The sequence below is a fragment of the Chenopodium album genome, chromosome 23, assembly GCF_948465745.1.
Source record: "Chenopodium album chromosome 23, dcCheAlbu1.1, whole genome shotgun sequence".
Classification (NCBI taxonomy): Eukaryota; Viridiplantae; Streptophyta; class Magnoliopsida; order Caryophyllales; family Amaranthaceae; genus Chenopodium; species Chenopodium album.
In genome coordinates, this window is record NC_137856.1 from 24,337,054 (window position 1) to 24,354,456 (window position 17,403).

The window sequence follows — 17,403 nt, forward strand, 5'->3', positions numbered from 1 at the left end:
CATTAAATATATTTCCTTATTTGATACTCCGTAATACTCCCTCCGTCCCCAAATGATAGTCTCTTATGGGCAAAAATCACGGGAATTAAGAAACTTAAATAAAAGTAGTAAAATTACATTGAAAAGATAAATTTACATTGGGTATGTAAAATAGTAGAGAGAGAAAGTAATAAAAGTACATTGAAAAGTAAAATTTACATGGGAAAGTTAAATTTGCACAAATATTGTTGTAATTGGAGGAAATTTTGAAAAAAAAATTGATATTAATGGTACTTGAAAAAAGCAAATGGGGCTATCAATTTGGGACTAAAAATAGGCCATAAGGGACTATCATATGGGGACGGAGGGAGTAGTTAAAAAACATTATAAATCACACGCAAATCAGTGTTATTAATGAATTTATTTCATTAATACTTTTCTCTTTTAGTTTCTTATACTCCCTCCATTTTTTTATATGCATCACTTGGGAATGCACATAGTTTTAGGAGATAAATATAATATTGAGAGTGGATGAATAAATTATTATAATAAAAGTATAAAAAAAAACACTCATAAAAGAAAAGTAATGCATATAAAAAAAACGGAGGAAGTACAATTTTTTTATGGGGCAATGGAATTCATACTTATCCAATCATTTCACTCTACCTTTTCATCTTTCCTTAAATTGTACAAATATTAAATTTTTTCCCAATTCATAAAGACTTGCACTTAAAATGAAACATAAAAAACGTGTAAGATCAAGGAACAACGTGTGGGGCCAAAGGTTACTCGTTGCCTGATCGTCAATTGTTCTTGTAACATTCATCGTGCAATTGTAAAAAATCTCTTCCTGCAACTGTGTCGTTTTGTTAAACGCGAAATTACAATAATTACTACTCCTAATCCTTCTTTTTTCTTTCTTTTAATTTATTTTTTACAACAACTTATCTTGTGTGTGGTTAGTTATAGTGTTATACCATGTAGCCGTATATAAAAGAATAAAGTAACCTCCTTTAATAAGAACGGAGTAAACTCTATAACACTGACTGAGTAACTCCTAATCTCCTATAACACTACGAATATATCAATGATGTCTGGTCATACAGTGTGATCAGCCCTATAAAAAATTTATGTTTTAAGAATAAGTAAGATTCTTGAATCGCTAATCATATCATATTATCATATAATATTAAAAAATTTAAAAATTAAAAGTCTAGTCAGCAATCAATATCGTGTATTCGTCATCATCCTAATCCTTTTTTCTTTCTTTTATTTAATTAATTTTTAAGTATATTTTCTCTCCTCCTCCTTTCAACCCCTTCCTATAAATACCCTCTTCATTTTCCATCCTTTGAGCCTCTGCTTGTTCATTCTACTCTTTTCTTACAAAAATCAACCTCATTTTCTTCAAAAATTATTCCTACATTTAGCTTCATTGTATTTATTCCTCTATTTTATACGATGGATTTCGGAAATTTATCTCGTGCTTCTACCTCCTCTCCCTTTGATTGCCTTATGTTTGGTAATTAGCTCACTTTGGATACAATTTTGTTAAAGTTAATTTTTCTAAGCTTTTAATTATAAAATTGTTATATGAATTTGAGGTAGTCGGTAAAATCAGTCGCTAAAAGCACGGATTCTGCAACATATAAGAATTAAGTAGTAATTTAGGTGTACATCACAAAATTATGTGTCGATCAATGTTATTAATGCTTTTAGTTTAAGCTCGGATCATTTTAATTTCCATTGACTAATAATAAGATTACATTAGATAGAAATTGATCAATGATGTAAAATTTATATGATTTGAAATTTTGAATATGCAGACTTGGATGATACTCTGTATTCTTCTCACACTGGAATTGGTCTGGCTCTCAAGAAAAACATTGAAGGTTCTTGAACTTTTTATTTTGACAATATTTAAAATTAAACATATTATCATAAATTCATAATTATAATGTAAATATTAAAATTGTTGGCAGATTTTTTGGTGGAGAAATGTGGATTTACAAGTGATCAAGCTTCGACTCTTCGTGTTGAGCTCTTCAAATCTTATGGTAGCACTCTTGCTGGATTACGGGTAAGTTTTGACTAATATACTTCGTATCTTTTAAATTTTGCTACTTCTTCCTTCTTTTAAAATTACAACATGTTGACTTTTAAAGGTTTTTTTTTTTTTTTTTTTTTTTTTTTTTTTTTTTTTTTGAAATATATATACATTCCAAAATAGACGGTTAATATATTATAATTATTGTATTAACAAAATGATAATTTGTGTACAATAACATTATTTATGAGTAGATGTTTAACTAGTTTAGTTGACTAATGTTATGAAAAGTGTCTTGTGTGATACATAAAATTTGTAATCAAAATCTCATTGACAAACCTCAATTGTGCTCTTATAAAAATTTTAAAGAATAATAATAATAATCAACAACTATTATTGACAAGCAAACTTTATAGTACTCCGTATTACAATAAAAATATAATTTTAAATGTTATTATACCCCCATTTCCTAGAAGTTTCTTGGCTTATGTTCTAATTTTTCCCTTTTTCCTTTAGTACTCCCTCGTCTTTTTTATTAATGTCCACTTTCTATCATCTATTACTCACATAATAGAGAGAAAGTGGACATTAACAAAGAGACGGAGGGAGTGATAACTTTTCTCTTGCTTTCATGTTGTTATACGTAGTATATACATCAAAACATATGTAACCATACATGTTTTTGCTTTTTGATATACTTGTACGGCTTATTTTTGAATAATTTTGTTAAACTATACCATTGATTAAATCTTAGCAACTAAGCACAAAATTCTTTTTTTAATTTTATTTTAAAATATAGCTACAAAATACTCCATTAATAAACTACTAGAAATTTTTTTAAAAATAAAATGAAAAATAATGATAATGATGATGACGACGACGACGACAAGTACGTATAACAGCTGATTGATAATTCTAACAATAATTATTTGTATTATTGGACATACAGGCACTAGGGTATGATATTGATGCTGATGATTACCACAGGTTTGTAATTATATACGATGTATTTAATTTGATTAATTTTTTTAGAAATCCAGTTTAATTATTATATGTATATGTTATATAAATACGTAATTGCTGAGTCATTTGGTTCCTTAGTCTACCGAATTCTTTTAATATTATCAATTGTAAAGAGTAAGACGTCTAATAAATTTGGTTTAACAATTGACAGTTTCGTGCACGGGAGGTTGCCATACGCGCAGATCAAGCCAAATCCTAACCTACGCAACATCCTACTCAGCATCACCCAAAGAAAGATTGTAAGGCTTGATCAAAAAAATACTTAATTTGTTCGAAATTAATAGTCACGTTATTATTTTATGTTTCTCTATTTAATTAGTTCTATCCATGTGGTATTTGAACCTTTTGATCATTTATTGATATTCATTTTTCTTTTTTTTTTTTTTTAATTTGAGGGCAGATTTTTACAAATTCGGACCGAGTTCATGCTACAAAGGCTTTAAACAGGCTTGGAATAGGGGATTGTTTTGAGCAAATTATATGCTTTGAAACACTTAATCCAAACCTCTCAATGGCAACTCGTCCTGATGAAATTCCTGTTGTTCTAAAGCCTTCGATTGATGCTATGGAAATTGCGATTTCTGCTGCTAATATTGATCCTCATCGCACCGTAAGAAACACTATAATTTTTACATATATGTTTCAAGTTTTTACTTATATCCTATTCAATTAATTAAATAGTTAAGTTAAAAAGGTTTAATAATTGAGGTGATATGACAAAAAGAACTTGAGAACAAAAGCAAAATAATATATGTCAATCAATATATAGTGAAATGACAAAAATGTCCTTAAATTAATACCAATAAGTTAATTTAATGTGAGATAAAAATGTAGCTTTTAAAAATTAATTTTGTGTTACTTTACCTATCAAACATGCTACTCTTTTATTCGTTCTCTTAGGACTTGTTCTCTTCACCTGAAATAAGGAGATTTGATATGATTTTAATAAGATTTGATCTGGTTTGATTTGAATTTTTATTATCTGATATGGTCTGATCTGATTTAATAATTTGACTAAATTTTAACCGTATTTTAATACTAATCTATAAAGAAAAATAATATTAAAATGGATTTTATTAGATTCGTCTCATAAAGAACTTTTCAAATACGTAATTTTCATAATTTTTAGTAATATGCAATTAACAATATTTAGCATTAAGTAAATGATAATTAAAATTTCTGATCTGGACTGATCTGAATGTTTCTGATCTGGTATGATTTAATCTGAATTCATTAAGAAATAAGCAATAAGTATCTGAAATAAGTTGAAGAGAACATGTCCTTATAGTAACAAAAATGGACCAAACAAATTAAAATAAGTACATCATTATATAATTAAAATACTTGATCATGTCTATAACTTCGCTTCCGTATTTAGCTAGTTACAGAATAAAAATTACGGCATATTAAATTAAAGTATCTCAAATTATGCTCTCTCTGTTTTTAAAAATGTAGATTTTCTTTACGAGACAACTAGCATTTAAACAAAAAAGGTTATCAAGACATCTAATAAAGACAAAGCACTTATATTAGCAACACCTAAAAGCAAATTCTAGAACAAAAAAAAGTGAGACAGTATAACACGTTTGTTTGTAAGATTAGTAATTAAATACGATGTATACAAAATGAAAAGCTAAGGTGTCAAATATTTGACTGATTTTGCAGTTATTCTTGGATGACAATGTTAAAAACGTCGCCGCTGGAAAAGCTCTCGGTCTCAAAACTGTATTGGTAAGTTCACTTCCACCGACAAAACTATTTTTAACGCATTTGCCCGTAGTACTGCTCTATTTTTTTTTTTTTTTTTTTTTTTTTTTTTTTGCCGTAGTACTCGTATTTTATTTTGTTTTATCTCCAATTATTTTGTAACGGTGTCGTTTTCATGTGAGACGTGTGCCCATCTAAATAAATAAAATAACACGTGATTTGTACTAGGCTTTACACGGCCTCCTATTATCAGGAGTTTTTAAAAGTCTACACGTCAAGTTCTAATTGGTTATTACATTATCCTATCAACATTTAACAACTTCATAATGGATAAATGCGCAAGACCTAGTAAATGAAAAAAAGTTGGTTTTGGAATAAAGAACCTACTATGTGTAGTAATTGTATATATCACATTAATTGCCTTTCTTAAGATGCCACAATTTTACTACTACCCTAAACACAAGGTTATTTTCTATTTTTGTATAGAGAAAACTTATCCTTTTTACAATATTTATAAGTTACGGAATAATTTATGTTAGTTTTGTTAGTACGAAGTACAAGTTAAAGTTGTGTCTACTGTAAAATCTAGGCATGTTTTAAAATTTAAGTTTCAAATAAAGTTTTATGAATAGTATTACTAATACTATACTTTTTGTGAAAACTTTGAAGGTTGGACGAACAACAAAAACTCAAGATGCAGATTACGCTCTTGAGTCAGTGAATAACTTAGCACAAGCAATTCCAGAGATTTGGCAAATCAATGGATCGTCAAAGGATGATGAAAGGGCAATTGGACGGTCTAGGAGTGATCTTGAGAACCTTCTTATTGTCGGGGCTTAAAATACTTTGCAAATTTCCACTACCTCCTATACTTCGTCAAAATAATGGGTGAACTGATTTTAGCGCTCCTAAAATATAAAATTGCACTCTTCTAATGTGGGAAACTTACATAAACATGTGATCTCACCTAAGAAGCGCAGTTATATGTTGGAGTGCAAAGATTGCTACTCATAACCGATTTGTGTTGGAACTAAACCTAAATCTAGTTGATCAATGTAGCGTGTATATCTTTTCTTCTCCATTTGTATGTTTTGGAGTTTTGTAAATGCATGCACATAGATGTTGTGAACTTATGAGGGCATTGTTGTAAATTTCATGAATGTCATCTGATCTTGTTATGAATAATAATAATGTAAAGAATATCCAGAACATTCCTAAGCATCAACAACTCAGCATAGTGATCACAATCCATCATATACAAGCATATGGTTTCAATAATTGAAATTTGTTAAATGTTGTTTACTTGTAAGATGACTTTTAGTGGATGTATGATGCGATTTCTATGATAGCTACAACGTGGGCTCTACGTTGATTGTGGCTCATATAATCTTTACTATGTCTATGCAAGATATTAGATGTAGCCTTTGGCTTTCTCTAGCCCTCAATTCATCATCCACCTCACAAAAAAATATCTTCTTCATACAGATTGATCGATAATCTCTCAATTTCAATAAGATTGTTTTGATTGTTATTAATTTTACTGTTTTTAGGACACGTGATTGAATAACGATATAATTAATTAAATACATTGTTGTTTTAAGCTACACATAAAAAAAAAATTTAATATTGTGAACCACACATCATGATGAATTTAGGTATGACATCATGTGATATTATTCTAAATGAGACAATGTGATATTCTAAATTAAATGAGACAAAATTCTAGCAATGGAGAGAGTACTTGACACCCACTTATATACAATATACTTCGTATATGTTATGTAAAAATCTTATAGGAATAAGGCAATATTACGTTGCCACAAACTTTCACAATAGTTTTTCATTACTATATCATTTGTAAATGCCCCTAAAGATACAAGTCACTTTCATAATCATCATCAATTTCGCTTAGTTAATTTACAATCTTTTAATTAGTACATTATATTTGACAATCTGTCTTTAAATTAATCTAGATGTATAAAATATCATGCATATTGTATATCTTTACATCGAAATTTTAATTATAGTCACCCTTAAAATAATATAGCTTTTATAATATTTTATTTTAAGAATATGTTATTCTTTCGTCAGTTTAAGCTTTCTCTATCTCCATTTTTTTTAATATTAAATTGCTCCAAAATTTTCTTTAACCCAAGTTTTTTATACCATTGCATACAATTTCCACTTAAAAAAATTACTTATTTGAATTATTTGACAAATAAATTAAAAAAAAAACAAATTTTAAAAAATCACATAAAAATATAGAATTTGATATGATTGGTGTCATTTTCATTTGAAAGTGTTGTTGTCACTTCTTAATGATTATATACTGAGGTGGTTGAATGATTGCATTTTAAATCAATATATCTTTCAATTTGACATACCAAATGTGAACATCTCTACAAAAATCATTTGTTGTAAGTAATAGGTTAGTGGATTGCTAATCAACTTATGTATAGGTGTAGACACCCATTTGTGCCTCCCCAAAACCAATCCAGTGAGAATTCTTTTCACGTCGAATCATAATTGAATGAGGTGAAAGTATGGAGAGTCAAGTGTTGCGGTTTAGTTTTATTAAAATTTCTTCTCTCTGTTTTTGAAAATAACCTTGTTTTATTAAAAATAGCCAATCCAGTTTAGTTTGGTCCATGATAAGGGTCCAATAATAGTGTAATTGGATGGGGCTCGAAAAGACCTTTCCAACGATATATTATAAGCCCAATTCCGATGAATATTGAGGAAGTTATGGCCAAAATACTAAACTGGGCCCAGTTTATTATTTACATACGGCCCAATGATCTAGAAAAAGGCTCAATGCTAATTATTATTCCTAAAATTATTAGGATTAGTTATAATTTTCTAGAAGGTTTTTTTGAATTCTAATAGAGTTAGGATTAATGATTATTTTAAGATGGATTTTTATTTGGAATAAAATATTATTATTTTATTATTATATTATTATTTTTAATTATACGTTTTTAGCTTCTGTACGGATTCTGTAGATTAAATTTGGTTAAAGATCGGATTCCGCGTTGAAAGCGCGTGAAAGCTAGACTGTCGCCAAACGACAAGTTTGTCGCCTGGCGACATAATGTATTTCTGGCGACAACGTGTAGTTTTATTCCTTATCAAATTCTGTCAATTTTCGGACTATTTTTCTTATAAATAGGGTTCTCAACATCCGTTTTCAATCATCAATAATCAACTTTCAACAATCATCAATTCTCTCTATTATCTCTCTAAGCAATATTGCTTATTCTTTCTCTCTCTTCTTCTAAACTAGCATTTACAAACACAATACCGCATTCACAAGACTTAGAAGCATCTAGCCAAGTTTGAAGTTGCCTTCGCCCTAGACATGCAAGGTTGATAATTTCTGAGGGTTTGGTCCCAAATCTAGTTTAAACTTTATTTAATTTGATTCTTATTTAATTCTTTATATTTTCATAGTGTACTAACGCGTGTATTTTGTTATTAGAAAGAGGTACGAGGCTTCAAAGTAAGTAAATTAGTTTACTCCCTATTTTATTTGCAACGTAGAATGTATGCTTATATTGTTTAATTCCTAGTATCATGTTAGGATGTTTTTATTGCTTTCTAGTATCATATTTAGGGTGCCTTTTATTATTTCTAATAGCATGTTAGTACCATGCTAGGTTTAAAGCTTTAATTTTTATTGCTTAGTGACATGCTAGGATTTGGTATTAATCTTGTTAGTATCATGTCTAGGATCTTGTTATTATTATTAAGCTTTATTATTAACATGATTTTTATTGTTATTATTATTATTATGTTGCTTGATATTATTTATACATTATTGTTATTGCTTGATCACGCCTTTTATGCTTGTTAAAGGGAATTTGTACTTGAAATCACGCTTAATAAGATAATTAATAATTTGGTTTAGGCTAATATGATTTTAATTCAAGTGATCGCCAATAATAGATTTATTTGTGCATTAATATTCAACCAACATAGATTAAGCAGGTTTAGGATTAAATCTAATGTTTGCATGTTAGTCAAAAAGCGCACATGAATACGAGTAGAATAAAGTAGAGGCCTATTTTATAGGGCAAGTCCTCTCTTTTGTAGATTGGATTCGTACCCTCATCCCCGAACCCTATTTGGTTCAAGACCTTTTGGAGTTGACGATCTCATGGATCGTTAAGGGGTGTAACCTTCACCTCGTGAACGGTTTACAAGTTCTTAAAACTTGTTGGCGACTCTTTTGCTCTCTTTTCCTTCACTTTGGACGCCACCATACTTTAGTGTATGATCATCGTGGGGTTCAAGCTTTGGGTTATGAACGATTGAAATATTACCTACAATAGGCTAATCAGCTATACAAGAGTAAGCACTTCAAAATAATTAAATGAAATAAAGTTGTATTCAAGTGTATATTACTCCATATGAATAAGGGAGATGTAAGGGGGCCATTGTCTAGAATTATTTGGAGTATTAGGCTAAATAGATAAATGACTTAGGTAGTAAAATTTGTAGGACTGTCTTAATTATTCTAGAGGTCATATGATATAGTGATATACTTGTAAAATCTAGTCCCTTAAAAGGAAAAAAAATCGATCATACTCGTATGTACTAGCTAGAATAATTAACATAGTTAAATTTACCACATACTAATGTACTATTTTGACCTTATAAAAAATATACTTATTATAGTAAAACTTTCATATGAATAAGGAGGATCGGAGTGGATGAAATTTGAACTCGTGACCTTGTTGTCAAATGAGCTTTTGATACTATGTTAGAAGACCAGTTCAACCAAAAGCTAAATTTAGCTTAAGCTTTTGGTTGATGTTATCCTCTAACAGTTTCACTAAGTGGCATGAGCATGGATTTTTTTTTAATAGGTAAGAAAAAGGCCCTATTAAGCCAGAAGCTCTCACATGCGAATTGCAGGCTAGGCCACTGAGGGTCTGTTCACTTCAGCTTAATTTCATTTCAGTTCAGTTCAACTCAGCTCCAATCAGTTCAATTCACTTCATTTAAGTTCAGTTCAGTTTCTAATTTCCTTCTCTCATAAAATATTCATTTCACCTCTATTTAGTTCAGTTCAGTTCAGCTTCAACTTCAATCAGTTTAGTTCAGTTTAATAAATGTGAACAGAACCTTAGGAGTGGGGGAGAAGAATAAGGGAGTCCTCAACCTAATTAAAGTGTGTGGGCTTTGCTTCTCACAATCTTAAGTAATACTCCCTCCATTTTTAATTTTATTAAGTGCTCCATTTCTCTTTAACACACATGTCAATGCAAATCTTTGAATATTATCTTTAGTTATTAATAATAAGTGACATAACTAATTAACAAGTTCCAAGACTATACTTTTTTGTTACATATAAATCATAAACATTAGTTAAAGAAGATCAAGTGAATATTACAAAGAGTGCTAATAAAGCACTTATTAAAAAAAATGGAGGGAGTAGATAACTGGTTACACTTTTAAGCTATGTTCAACGGTTCGAAAGATCAAATTTGGTCAGGTCTTATCCGATTTTAAAATTTGACCAAAGTTAGACCTTATTTTTACACTAATCCGTAAAATAATAACATATCAAATGAGATTCATATTATTATGTACTTTCCAAATTTAAAATTTGCATAATGATTTTAAGGATATTTAATGAAACTAAACACAAATAAAAAGATAAGATTTGATCTAAATAGGTTTTCTTAAAAAAAAAAAACAAATTTATCAATTTAAATAAGTTAAATTGAACATATCCTTGTCATATTAATTGACTCCAACTTTCAACCAACCCATTACATTTTTTTCCTTGATAGCTTCTCTCAGAATTTCTTAAGAGAGACATAATTGAATTGTTAATATAGAGCCATTTAACCAGCCTTCTCCCACAAATAGAGCCTTGTAACAATCAATTAAAAGCAAGATGGCCTGGCCTTCATGTTCAATTGCCATAGGCCAACATTCACTTGCGCATCAAACAATGTTGCATTTTGTAAAAAAAAAAAAAAAAAAAAACAAGTTGCATTGCTATGGTTTATCAAACATACCTATCTATACTTTAGTATTTAAAAACTATAACCAAGAAACTAAGAAAGACATATGTCCTCATCCATTCTATTACACTTCTCTAACCATAGTGCCACATGTCATCTTACACTATTAATTTTTTATTGCACCATTTTTTTTAATTCTTTCATTAAGCTTATACTTAATCTTTCATACACACTTCATCTCTTCATCTTCATCTCTCCCCTTTAATTCAACCTTTTCCTATTCTGTCTTTAATTTTAGCCCTTCCACCTTCTATTTAAGCCTCTTTTTCGATTAAAGTTCCATAATTTTAATTTCTTTAATCATGTTTCCGATTACATATTATACCCTATAATGACAAACTGATATTTCTTCACTTATCTCTCAATACAATTTTATATGAATAACCCGTGCATTGCACGGGCCAGAAAGCTAGTTAACACCATAAAAGTCAAGACCTTAAAATCTAGTTCTTTATGTCAATTGTTTTACATAAAATGGTGGTGTTGCATTTAATTTGTGCTAAATAACAGTCATTGAGCAAATTAAAATTGAGAACGAAAACAATAAGGAAGATAATCAAAATACAATAATTTACACGATCAATATATATAATACTTGATGCTTTTTTTTTCCCTCCAAAATCCCCTCTCCGGTTTTTCTTGTTTAGCCAATGATATTAATTACCTAGTATAAGTTATACACAAAATTTTAACCAAATCATATAATATATTTGTGATTATATTGATTCATATACTTTCCGTTTTTGTAATTAATATTAATATAACTTAGATAAAAAAAAATTATACATATAAAAGTTAAAAAATATTTTTCAAGGAAAATTTATGCTAAATTTAATAATAATAATAATAGTAATAATAATAATAATAATAATTATAATTATAATTATAATAATTCTAATAATAATTATTAAAGATTTTTGTAAATATGACAGGTAAACCATGTACTTTGTATTAGATTATAACTACTGAAGCAGAAGCTATGACAAGAAAATTTTAGGGTCTGTTCACTTCAGCTTAATTTCTGTTCAGTTCAGCTCCAATCAGTTTAGTCCAATTTAGTTAAGTTCAGTTCTGTTCAGCTCTTAGTTTCCTTCTCTCATAAAATATTCATTTTAACTCTGTTCAGTCGGTTATGTTCAGCTCTAATCAGTTTAGTTCAGTTGTAATACCCCGTATTTTTATATGTATTTAATTTTAAATAAGTATTCGGTGAGGTATTTAAATAATTTGAAATGATATATTTATGGCATTTTACTTATTTATTTTAAATAAGTTTGGAAATATTTTATAAAAAGAAAGTTTGTTTAATTATTTATTTTATTAAAGTTGGGGTTTAATTTAGGAAAGGTTTATTTTAGTAAAGTTTTATTAGGAAAGGGATTAGGAAAGATAAAAAAAGTGAAGTTTAGGTAAGAAGGGTTTCTAGAGAAAGGGGTATAAATATTCAACACTTGGGCACATTAAACTTTGCCCAGAGTGGAGAAAACCCAAGGTAAACTTTCTCTCCCTTCTCCTTTATTTTCTTTTCTTTTTCTTTCTTTTTCCCCTTCCCCTTTGATATTGACCACCGCCGGCCACCAGCAGCAACAGTAGCGGTGCCACCAGCAGTCGGCTGTGGTGCCGTGGTTGCTGTCCGGTTTTTGAAAGTTCTTTTTTTAAATCTTTTGCTTTAATCCTAAATCTAATTATTAATTATGAGTTTTGTTGTTGATTTTATGATGTTTGATTATAGAATGTTAATTAATTTTCAGATTTTAATTTAATGAAAAAGCCCTAATTTTTGAAACCCTAGATTAATAAATAATTGTGTATTGAAGGAATATGATTTAGGGTGGGTTAAATCTTTAATTTGAAGGTTTCAAAGCATATTTACAGAAAGATTTCATGAATTAATATTGCTGGAATATTTGGTAGTATATTAAAAATTAAGTTTCTTGAAGGAATTTTGATTACCCATTAATTGGGATTAAAGTGTGAGGTTTTAAATTAATTTTCAGCTTGTTTTAATTAAAGTATGAGTGGTTTAATAAGAGTATATATTGCTATAAATTTGTGTAGAGTAGATATTAATGTCTCTTTATAATTTGATTTGTAAGAGATTTCCAATTCAGTGATTTTGCATAATCGTGGCGATTCTAAGATCGTATTCAAGGTACGTTCGCGTATTTATTAGCATATTTTTGATGATGTAGTAACATGTTAGGGTTGATCAATTAATCCTAAGTAGTATCTTGCTAAGATTATGATTGGAAATTGTGGATTAATTGATGTTGGTGATTGAATTATGAAGCATGAATTATTTGTGATGGTTTATTGATTGGAAATTATTGTTTGGCATATTATATATGAACCACACTTTTATTTGTAGCATGTTAGAATGCATGTTTAATTAAATTACTTGTTTAATTAAGTTTGGAATATTGAAAAGAAATTTATTATGGTTCATATAATTTTTATTGATGCTTAAAGCATGAGGAAAGAGCTATTAGAGCTATTTAAGTGTCTTTGTACTACACGAGAATTAAATTATATTTTGGTGCCTTAGTGAGTTAGTGCACTTAAGGTGTTTTTAACATTGAGGGATAGGAATTGTGGCGCTTTATGCGTTTAAGGTGTCTTTGACACCGAGGTAGATTTAAAAAAGGTTCAACATTATATTAAATATTATATGGTCACTAAATATTCAAGAATTAAATTGGTATGTTTGAATATTCTGATTGAATGGTTATGGTTTGAGAGTCATCACCAAGTCTAATAATATGTAAATAACATAAAGTGAAAAAGATTACGCACCAAAACTCTTGGAACGTATATACCTTGAGTATGAACATATGGGGGGGGGTAGTTATGCAACTTTATATTTGACCATAACTTCTACTGGGAGTACAGGATGCTGTATATTCATTTTATTATTATGCGCAAGAATTTTGCCACTTACGAGTGGTTCTTTTATATTGGCACGGTTAGCTCCCGTGTTAAATTAGTACCCCTTTATTGGGGCAAGTTAAGGGGAAGCCTGTCGATGCGTAATCAAGCTAGATAAATTATTTAGATATTTAGTCATGGAGTCATGTTGTATATTGAATGCTTGTAAACAGGTGCAACAAGGTAAGTTGTGTGATGATATGATGAAAGCATGTTAGTGTGTTTTATTTACGCTTACGTACTCAGCTTTGCTGATTGTGTGTTTGTATGTTTGTTTGGCCTTATCTTTACTTTGACCCTGTGATGACCCATCTTTAATGGAGAGAAGTGGGGACAAGTAAAGAGAAGCTTTTCAGGTGATGAAGCATATTATGATGGGCATGAGTGAAGAGCGAATCATACTTAGTTTCCATAAGTTTACGATGTGATTTAATGCTTAAATGAATTTGAATTCAAGTATGTGTATAAACCAATTTTAGAATAGTGAAATAATTTCCAAAGATCAAACTATAAAACATTTCACAATATTTATTTCATAAACATTCATAAATCTTTGTTCAACATTCAAACATATTTCATCATTCAAAACACAAAACACATTTGTATAAAATCACATATTTAAAGATCTAGCCACGAGTATGTACCTCGATCTTTACAACTATTCCACCTAGATTCACAACCATGAACTATCTCCTAAATAAACATTATATGGAGTATTTTAAATAAGCATCAAATACAAAACCTTATAAAAATCATAAAATTGAAAATAGATTTTAGTTTTGAAAGACTAACCGCAAAACAATATAAAGTAGCAAAGCTCACGGGAAAGTTCATGTTGAAAAGAAGAAGTCAGATCTAATTGCAGAAGCTATATATCATAGTATATAACTCCGAATTGGGTGATTCTTGAGCCTAACCTCAAGAATTTTTCGGGAGGAACAACTTTGTCTCAAACAGCAGAAGGCTAAAAATTATCAGAATTGGTTGAAAAATGGCCTGGAACTCATACGAGATGAAGTAGTACGAAAATGGGAGGAAGAAAGAAGAAAAGAAGGATGGACCTTTAAGAGCAAGAGACTCTTGGATTAAAATGGCTGAACTTTGGTTCTATTTATAGAGTTTGAGAACTTGGGGGTCGAGTATTCAAGCTTGTAGAGGAAGTTTATGAGGTCATGCTATTGACATCATGTATGATGTCAACAACTTGGAGATCAAGTATTCAAGCTTGTAAAAGAAGTTTGTGACTTTGGTCATGCTTTAAAAGTAAGAAATGGACTTATGTCCTTTGACTTGGAGCAAAAAAATACTCATCAAAGTACAAAAATCTTATTTTGGCCACTAAATTTCCGGCTTGCATATCAAAATCTTTTATAAAACATAATTTTAACCAAATGATTTTCGTAAATAAAACTAAATAAAATTCTTTTGAGTCACTTTAAAACATTATAATATGTATTATTAATAAACTATGACGTATTCAAGTTAAAACATAATTAATAGTTCATAAAATGGGTTTAAAAATACGGGGTATTACATACACATTATGAGATGCTTCCACAAAATCATGAATTACTAAACAAAAAAGAATTGTTACTTAAAATCCAAGCATTTTAAGTTTCTTAAAAATTTATATTGTTTGAGAGTATTTTGAGAAAAGAATAGAGCATAAATTTGATGCTTGATGTATGGGTGGGGTGGACTCCCAATTTATAGATAAATAAAAAATTACCAAATATATTTCGATTAATGAAATATATTTATATTAAGCAACTATTATCAAATCATACCAAATATCTTTTTTATCTACATTGACTTATCGGTATAAACTCTTTAATTTTATAGTAGAAAGAAAATTATAATATTGAAAACATACACTTTGATACGTATATATGTTAAAAAAATTTCATTTTTTTTTTCTAAAGATTTGATGTATAGATAAAATCAAAATATAATGTATAAAACTATTAAGGGCCTGTTTATTTCAGCTTAATTTCATTTCAGTTCAGTTCAGCTCCAGTCAGTTCAGTTCAATTTAGCTCTTAATTTCCTTCTCTCATAAATTATTCATTTCAGCTCTATTCAGTTCAGTTCAGTTTAGCTCCAATTAGTTTAATTAGTTCAGTTCAGTTTAGGTCCAATCAGTTTAGTTTAGCTCAGTAAATCTGAATAGGACCTTAGTTTTTTTTCTCTACGGGAGATAGGAAATGAATGAGTCAACTTCTCTTACATAGTTATGTAGAGCAATGTTCATTTATTTTTCAATTAAAGAATAACTTAATACTTTTCATATTACGTTCTTTTATTTTTGTATCGATCATTAGTAAAAGGGCCCATTATTACTAATTGAATTGTTAATGTTTTTTTTCCCTATGAGATTAGTTTAATTGATAAACCGTGCATCGCACGGGCACTATGCTAGTTTAGTCAATAAGACCTAGTCCGTAGGTGGGAAATTCGAATTTTTTTTTAATCGTCAATGGTGAAATACTCCCTTTATGTTTATATGAAATAAGTGTTACATTTTCCTTGTACAAGTATGTCAATAAAAGAAACTTTTTTTTTGGTGTTTAAAGAGCCACGAGGGCGGGGTGAGAATCGATCCCAGGATCTCCTGGAACCGGGAGGGAGCCCTAACCACTTGAGCTATCCCTCACTCTCAATGAAAAACTTTGACGGATAATAAATTATCAATAAGTAAAAATTATAATAATTGAACATAATTAGTTATTCATTGAGATGATTTTCCAAAAAGTACCCACAAAACTATATCTATTCTTATGTATAAGTCACAAACATTAGCTAAAATAAATTAGATGATTAGTGTAAAAGGTCAAAATATTTTACTTATTTAAACACGAAGGAAATAACAATATAATTACAAGAAATATTTCTAAAGGTAAGATCTACTTGAATGATCAGATTGATCACCCAATGGTTCAATAGGTCTTGGCTGCACTCTAGTGCAGCCAAGATGGCTGCAACAAGGGGAGGCCCAAAAGACAACATGTCCGCGATCCGCCCAAATCAACACCACGCTCCATAAAATGAACATTTAGTTACAAAAAAAAAAAAAAAAAAAAGAACATGAAAAAATGAACATTTAATAACAAAAATGAACACGTAAAAAAATAAACATTTAATACTAAAAAGTGAACATGTTATAAGGAAATGATCATTTATTAAAAATGAACATAAATTTTCTAGACCACAACCTTAAAAATGAATATTTAGTTAAAAAAATTAACACATAAAAAAAAAGAGAGAGAGAATATTCAGTAATAAAAATGAACACATAAAAAAAATGAACATTCAGTAACAAAAAGTGAACATACAGGGAAAAAAAAATTGGTATCACACAACCATAAAATTCGGATCAACATTGAAAATTCTCCAACTTAAAGGCAAATTCATTGTACATATCATATACTTCATCATCACTTCTTACTTGTTTTTTCACTAATTCAGAGTCTTTGTCTTCTACAAATAAAGTTAATTTGTACTCACTAAAAAATAATAAATAATCAGGATTTTCATAATCATCACGACATATGTTCATAATAATTATTTAGAATGTTCATAATATATAATCTTCAATACAATAGTTAAAATAATTATCACTCTATACGTCATATGTGTTCATAATCAATAACAAATATGTTCGTAACGAATAACGAAATATATATATTC

At 29.1% G+C, this 17,403-nt stretch overlaps 1 protein-coding gene across 1 annotated transcript; it reads left to right on the top strand.

The window, feature by feature from the left end:
* Nucleotides 1-1,347: 1,347 nt before the first annotated feature.
* On the top strand, nucleotides 1,348-5,967 carry LOC145608081 (uncharacterized protein C24B11.05-like). The gene is made up of 8 exons (XM_081663684.1): nucleotides 1,348-1,501; nucleotides 1,806-1,871; nucleotides 1,962-2,059; nucleotides 2,976-3,013; nucleotides 3,201-3,288; nucleotides 3,450-3,659; nucleotides 4,715-4,780; nucleotides 5,426-5,967. Exons 1-8 carry the CDS (start codon nucleotides 1,441-1,443, stop codon nucleotides 5,594-5,596), a joined length of 798 nt encoding a protein of 265 aa, XP_081519810.1. The 5' UTR covers nucleotides 1,348-1,440; the 3' UTR covers nucleotides 5,597-5,967.
* Nucleotides 5,968-17,403: the final 11,436 nt, after the last annotated feature.

Excerpts from the sequence above, each read along its gene's own strand:
- LOC145608081 (XM_081663684.1), top strand. The coding sequence starts at position 1,441 with ATGGATTTCGGAAATTTATCTCGTGCTTCTACCTCCTCTCCCTTTGAT. Across the intron at positions 1,502-1,805 it reads CTTTGATTGCCTTATGTTTG|ACTTGGATGATACTCTGTAT; the intron begins GTAATTAGCTCA and ends TTGAATATGCAG. Across the intron at positions 4,781-5,425 it reads TCGGTCTCAAAACTGTATTG|GTTGGACGAACAACAAAAAC; the intron begins GTAAGTTCACTT and ends AAAACTTTGAAG.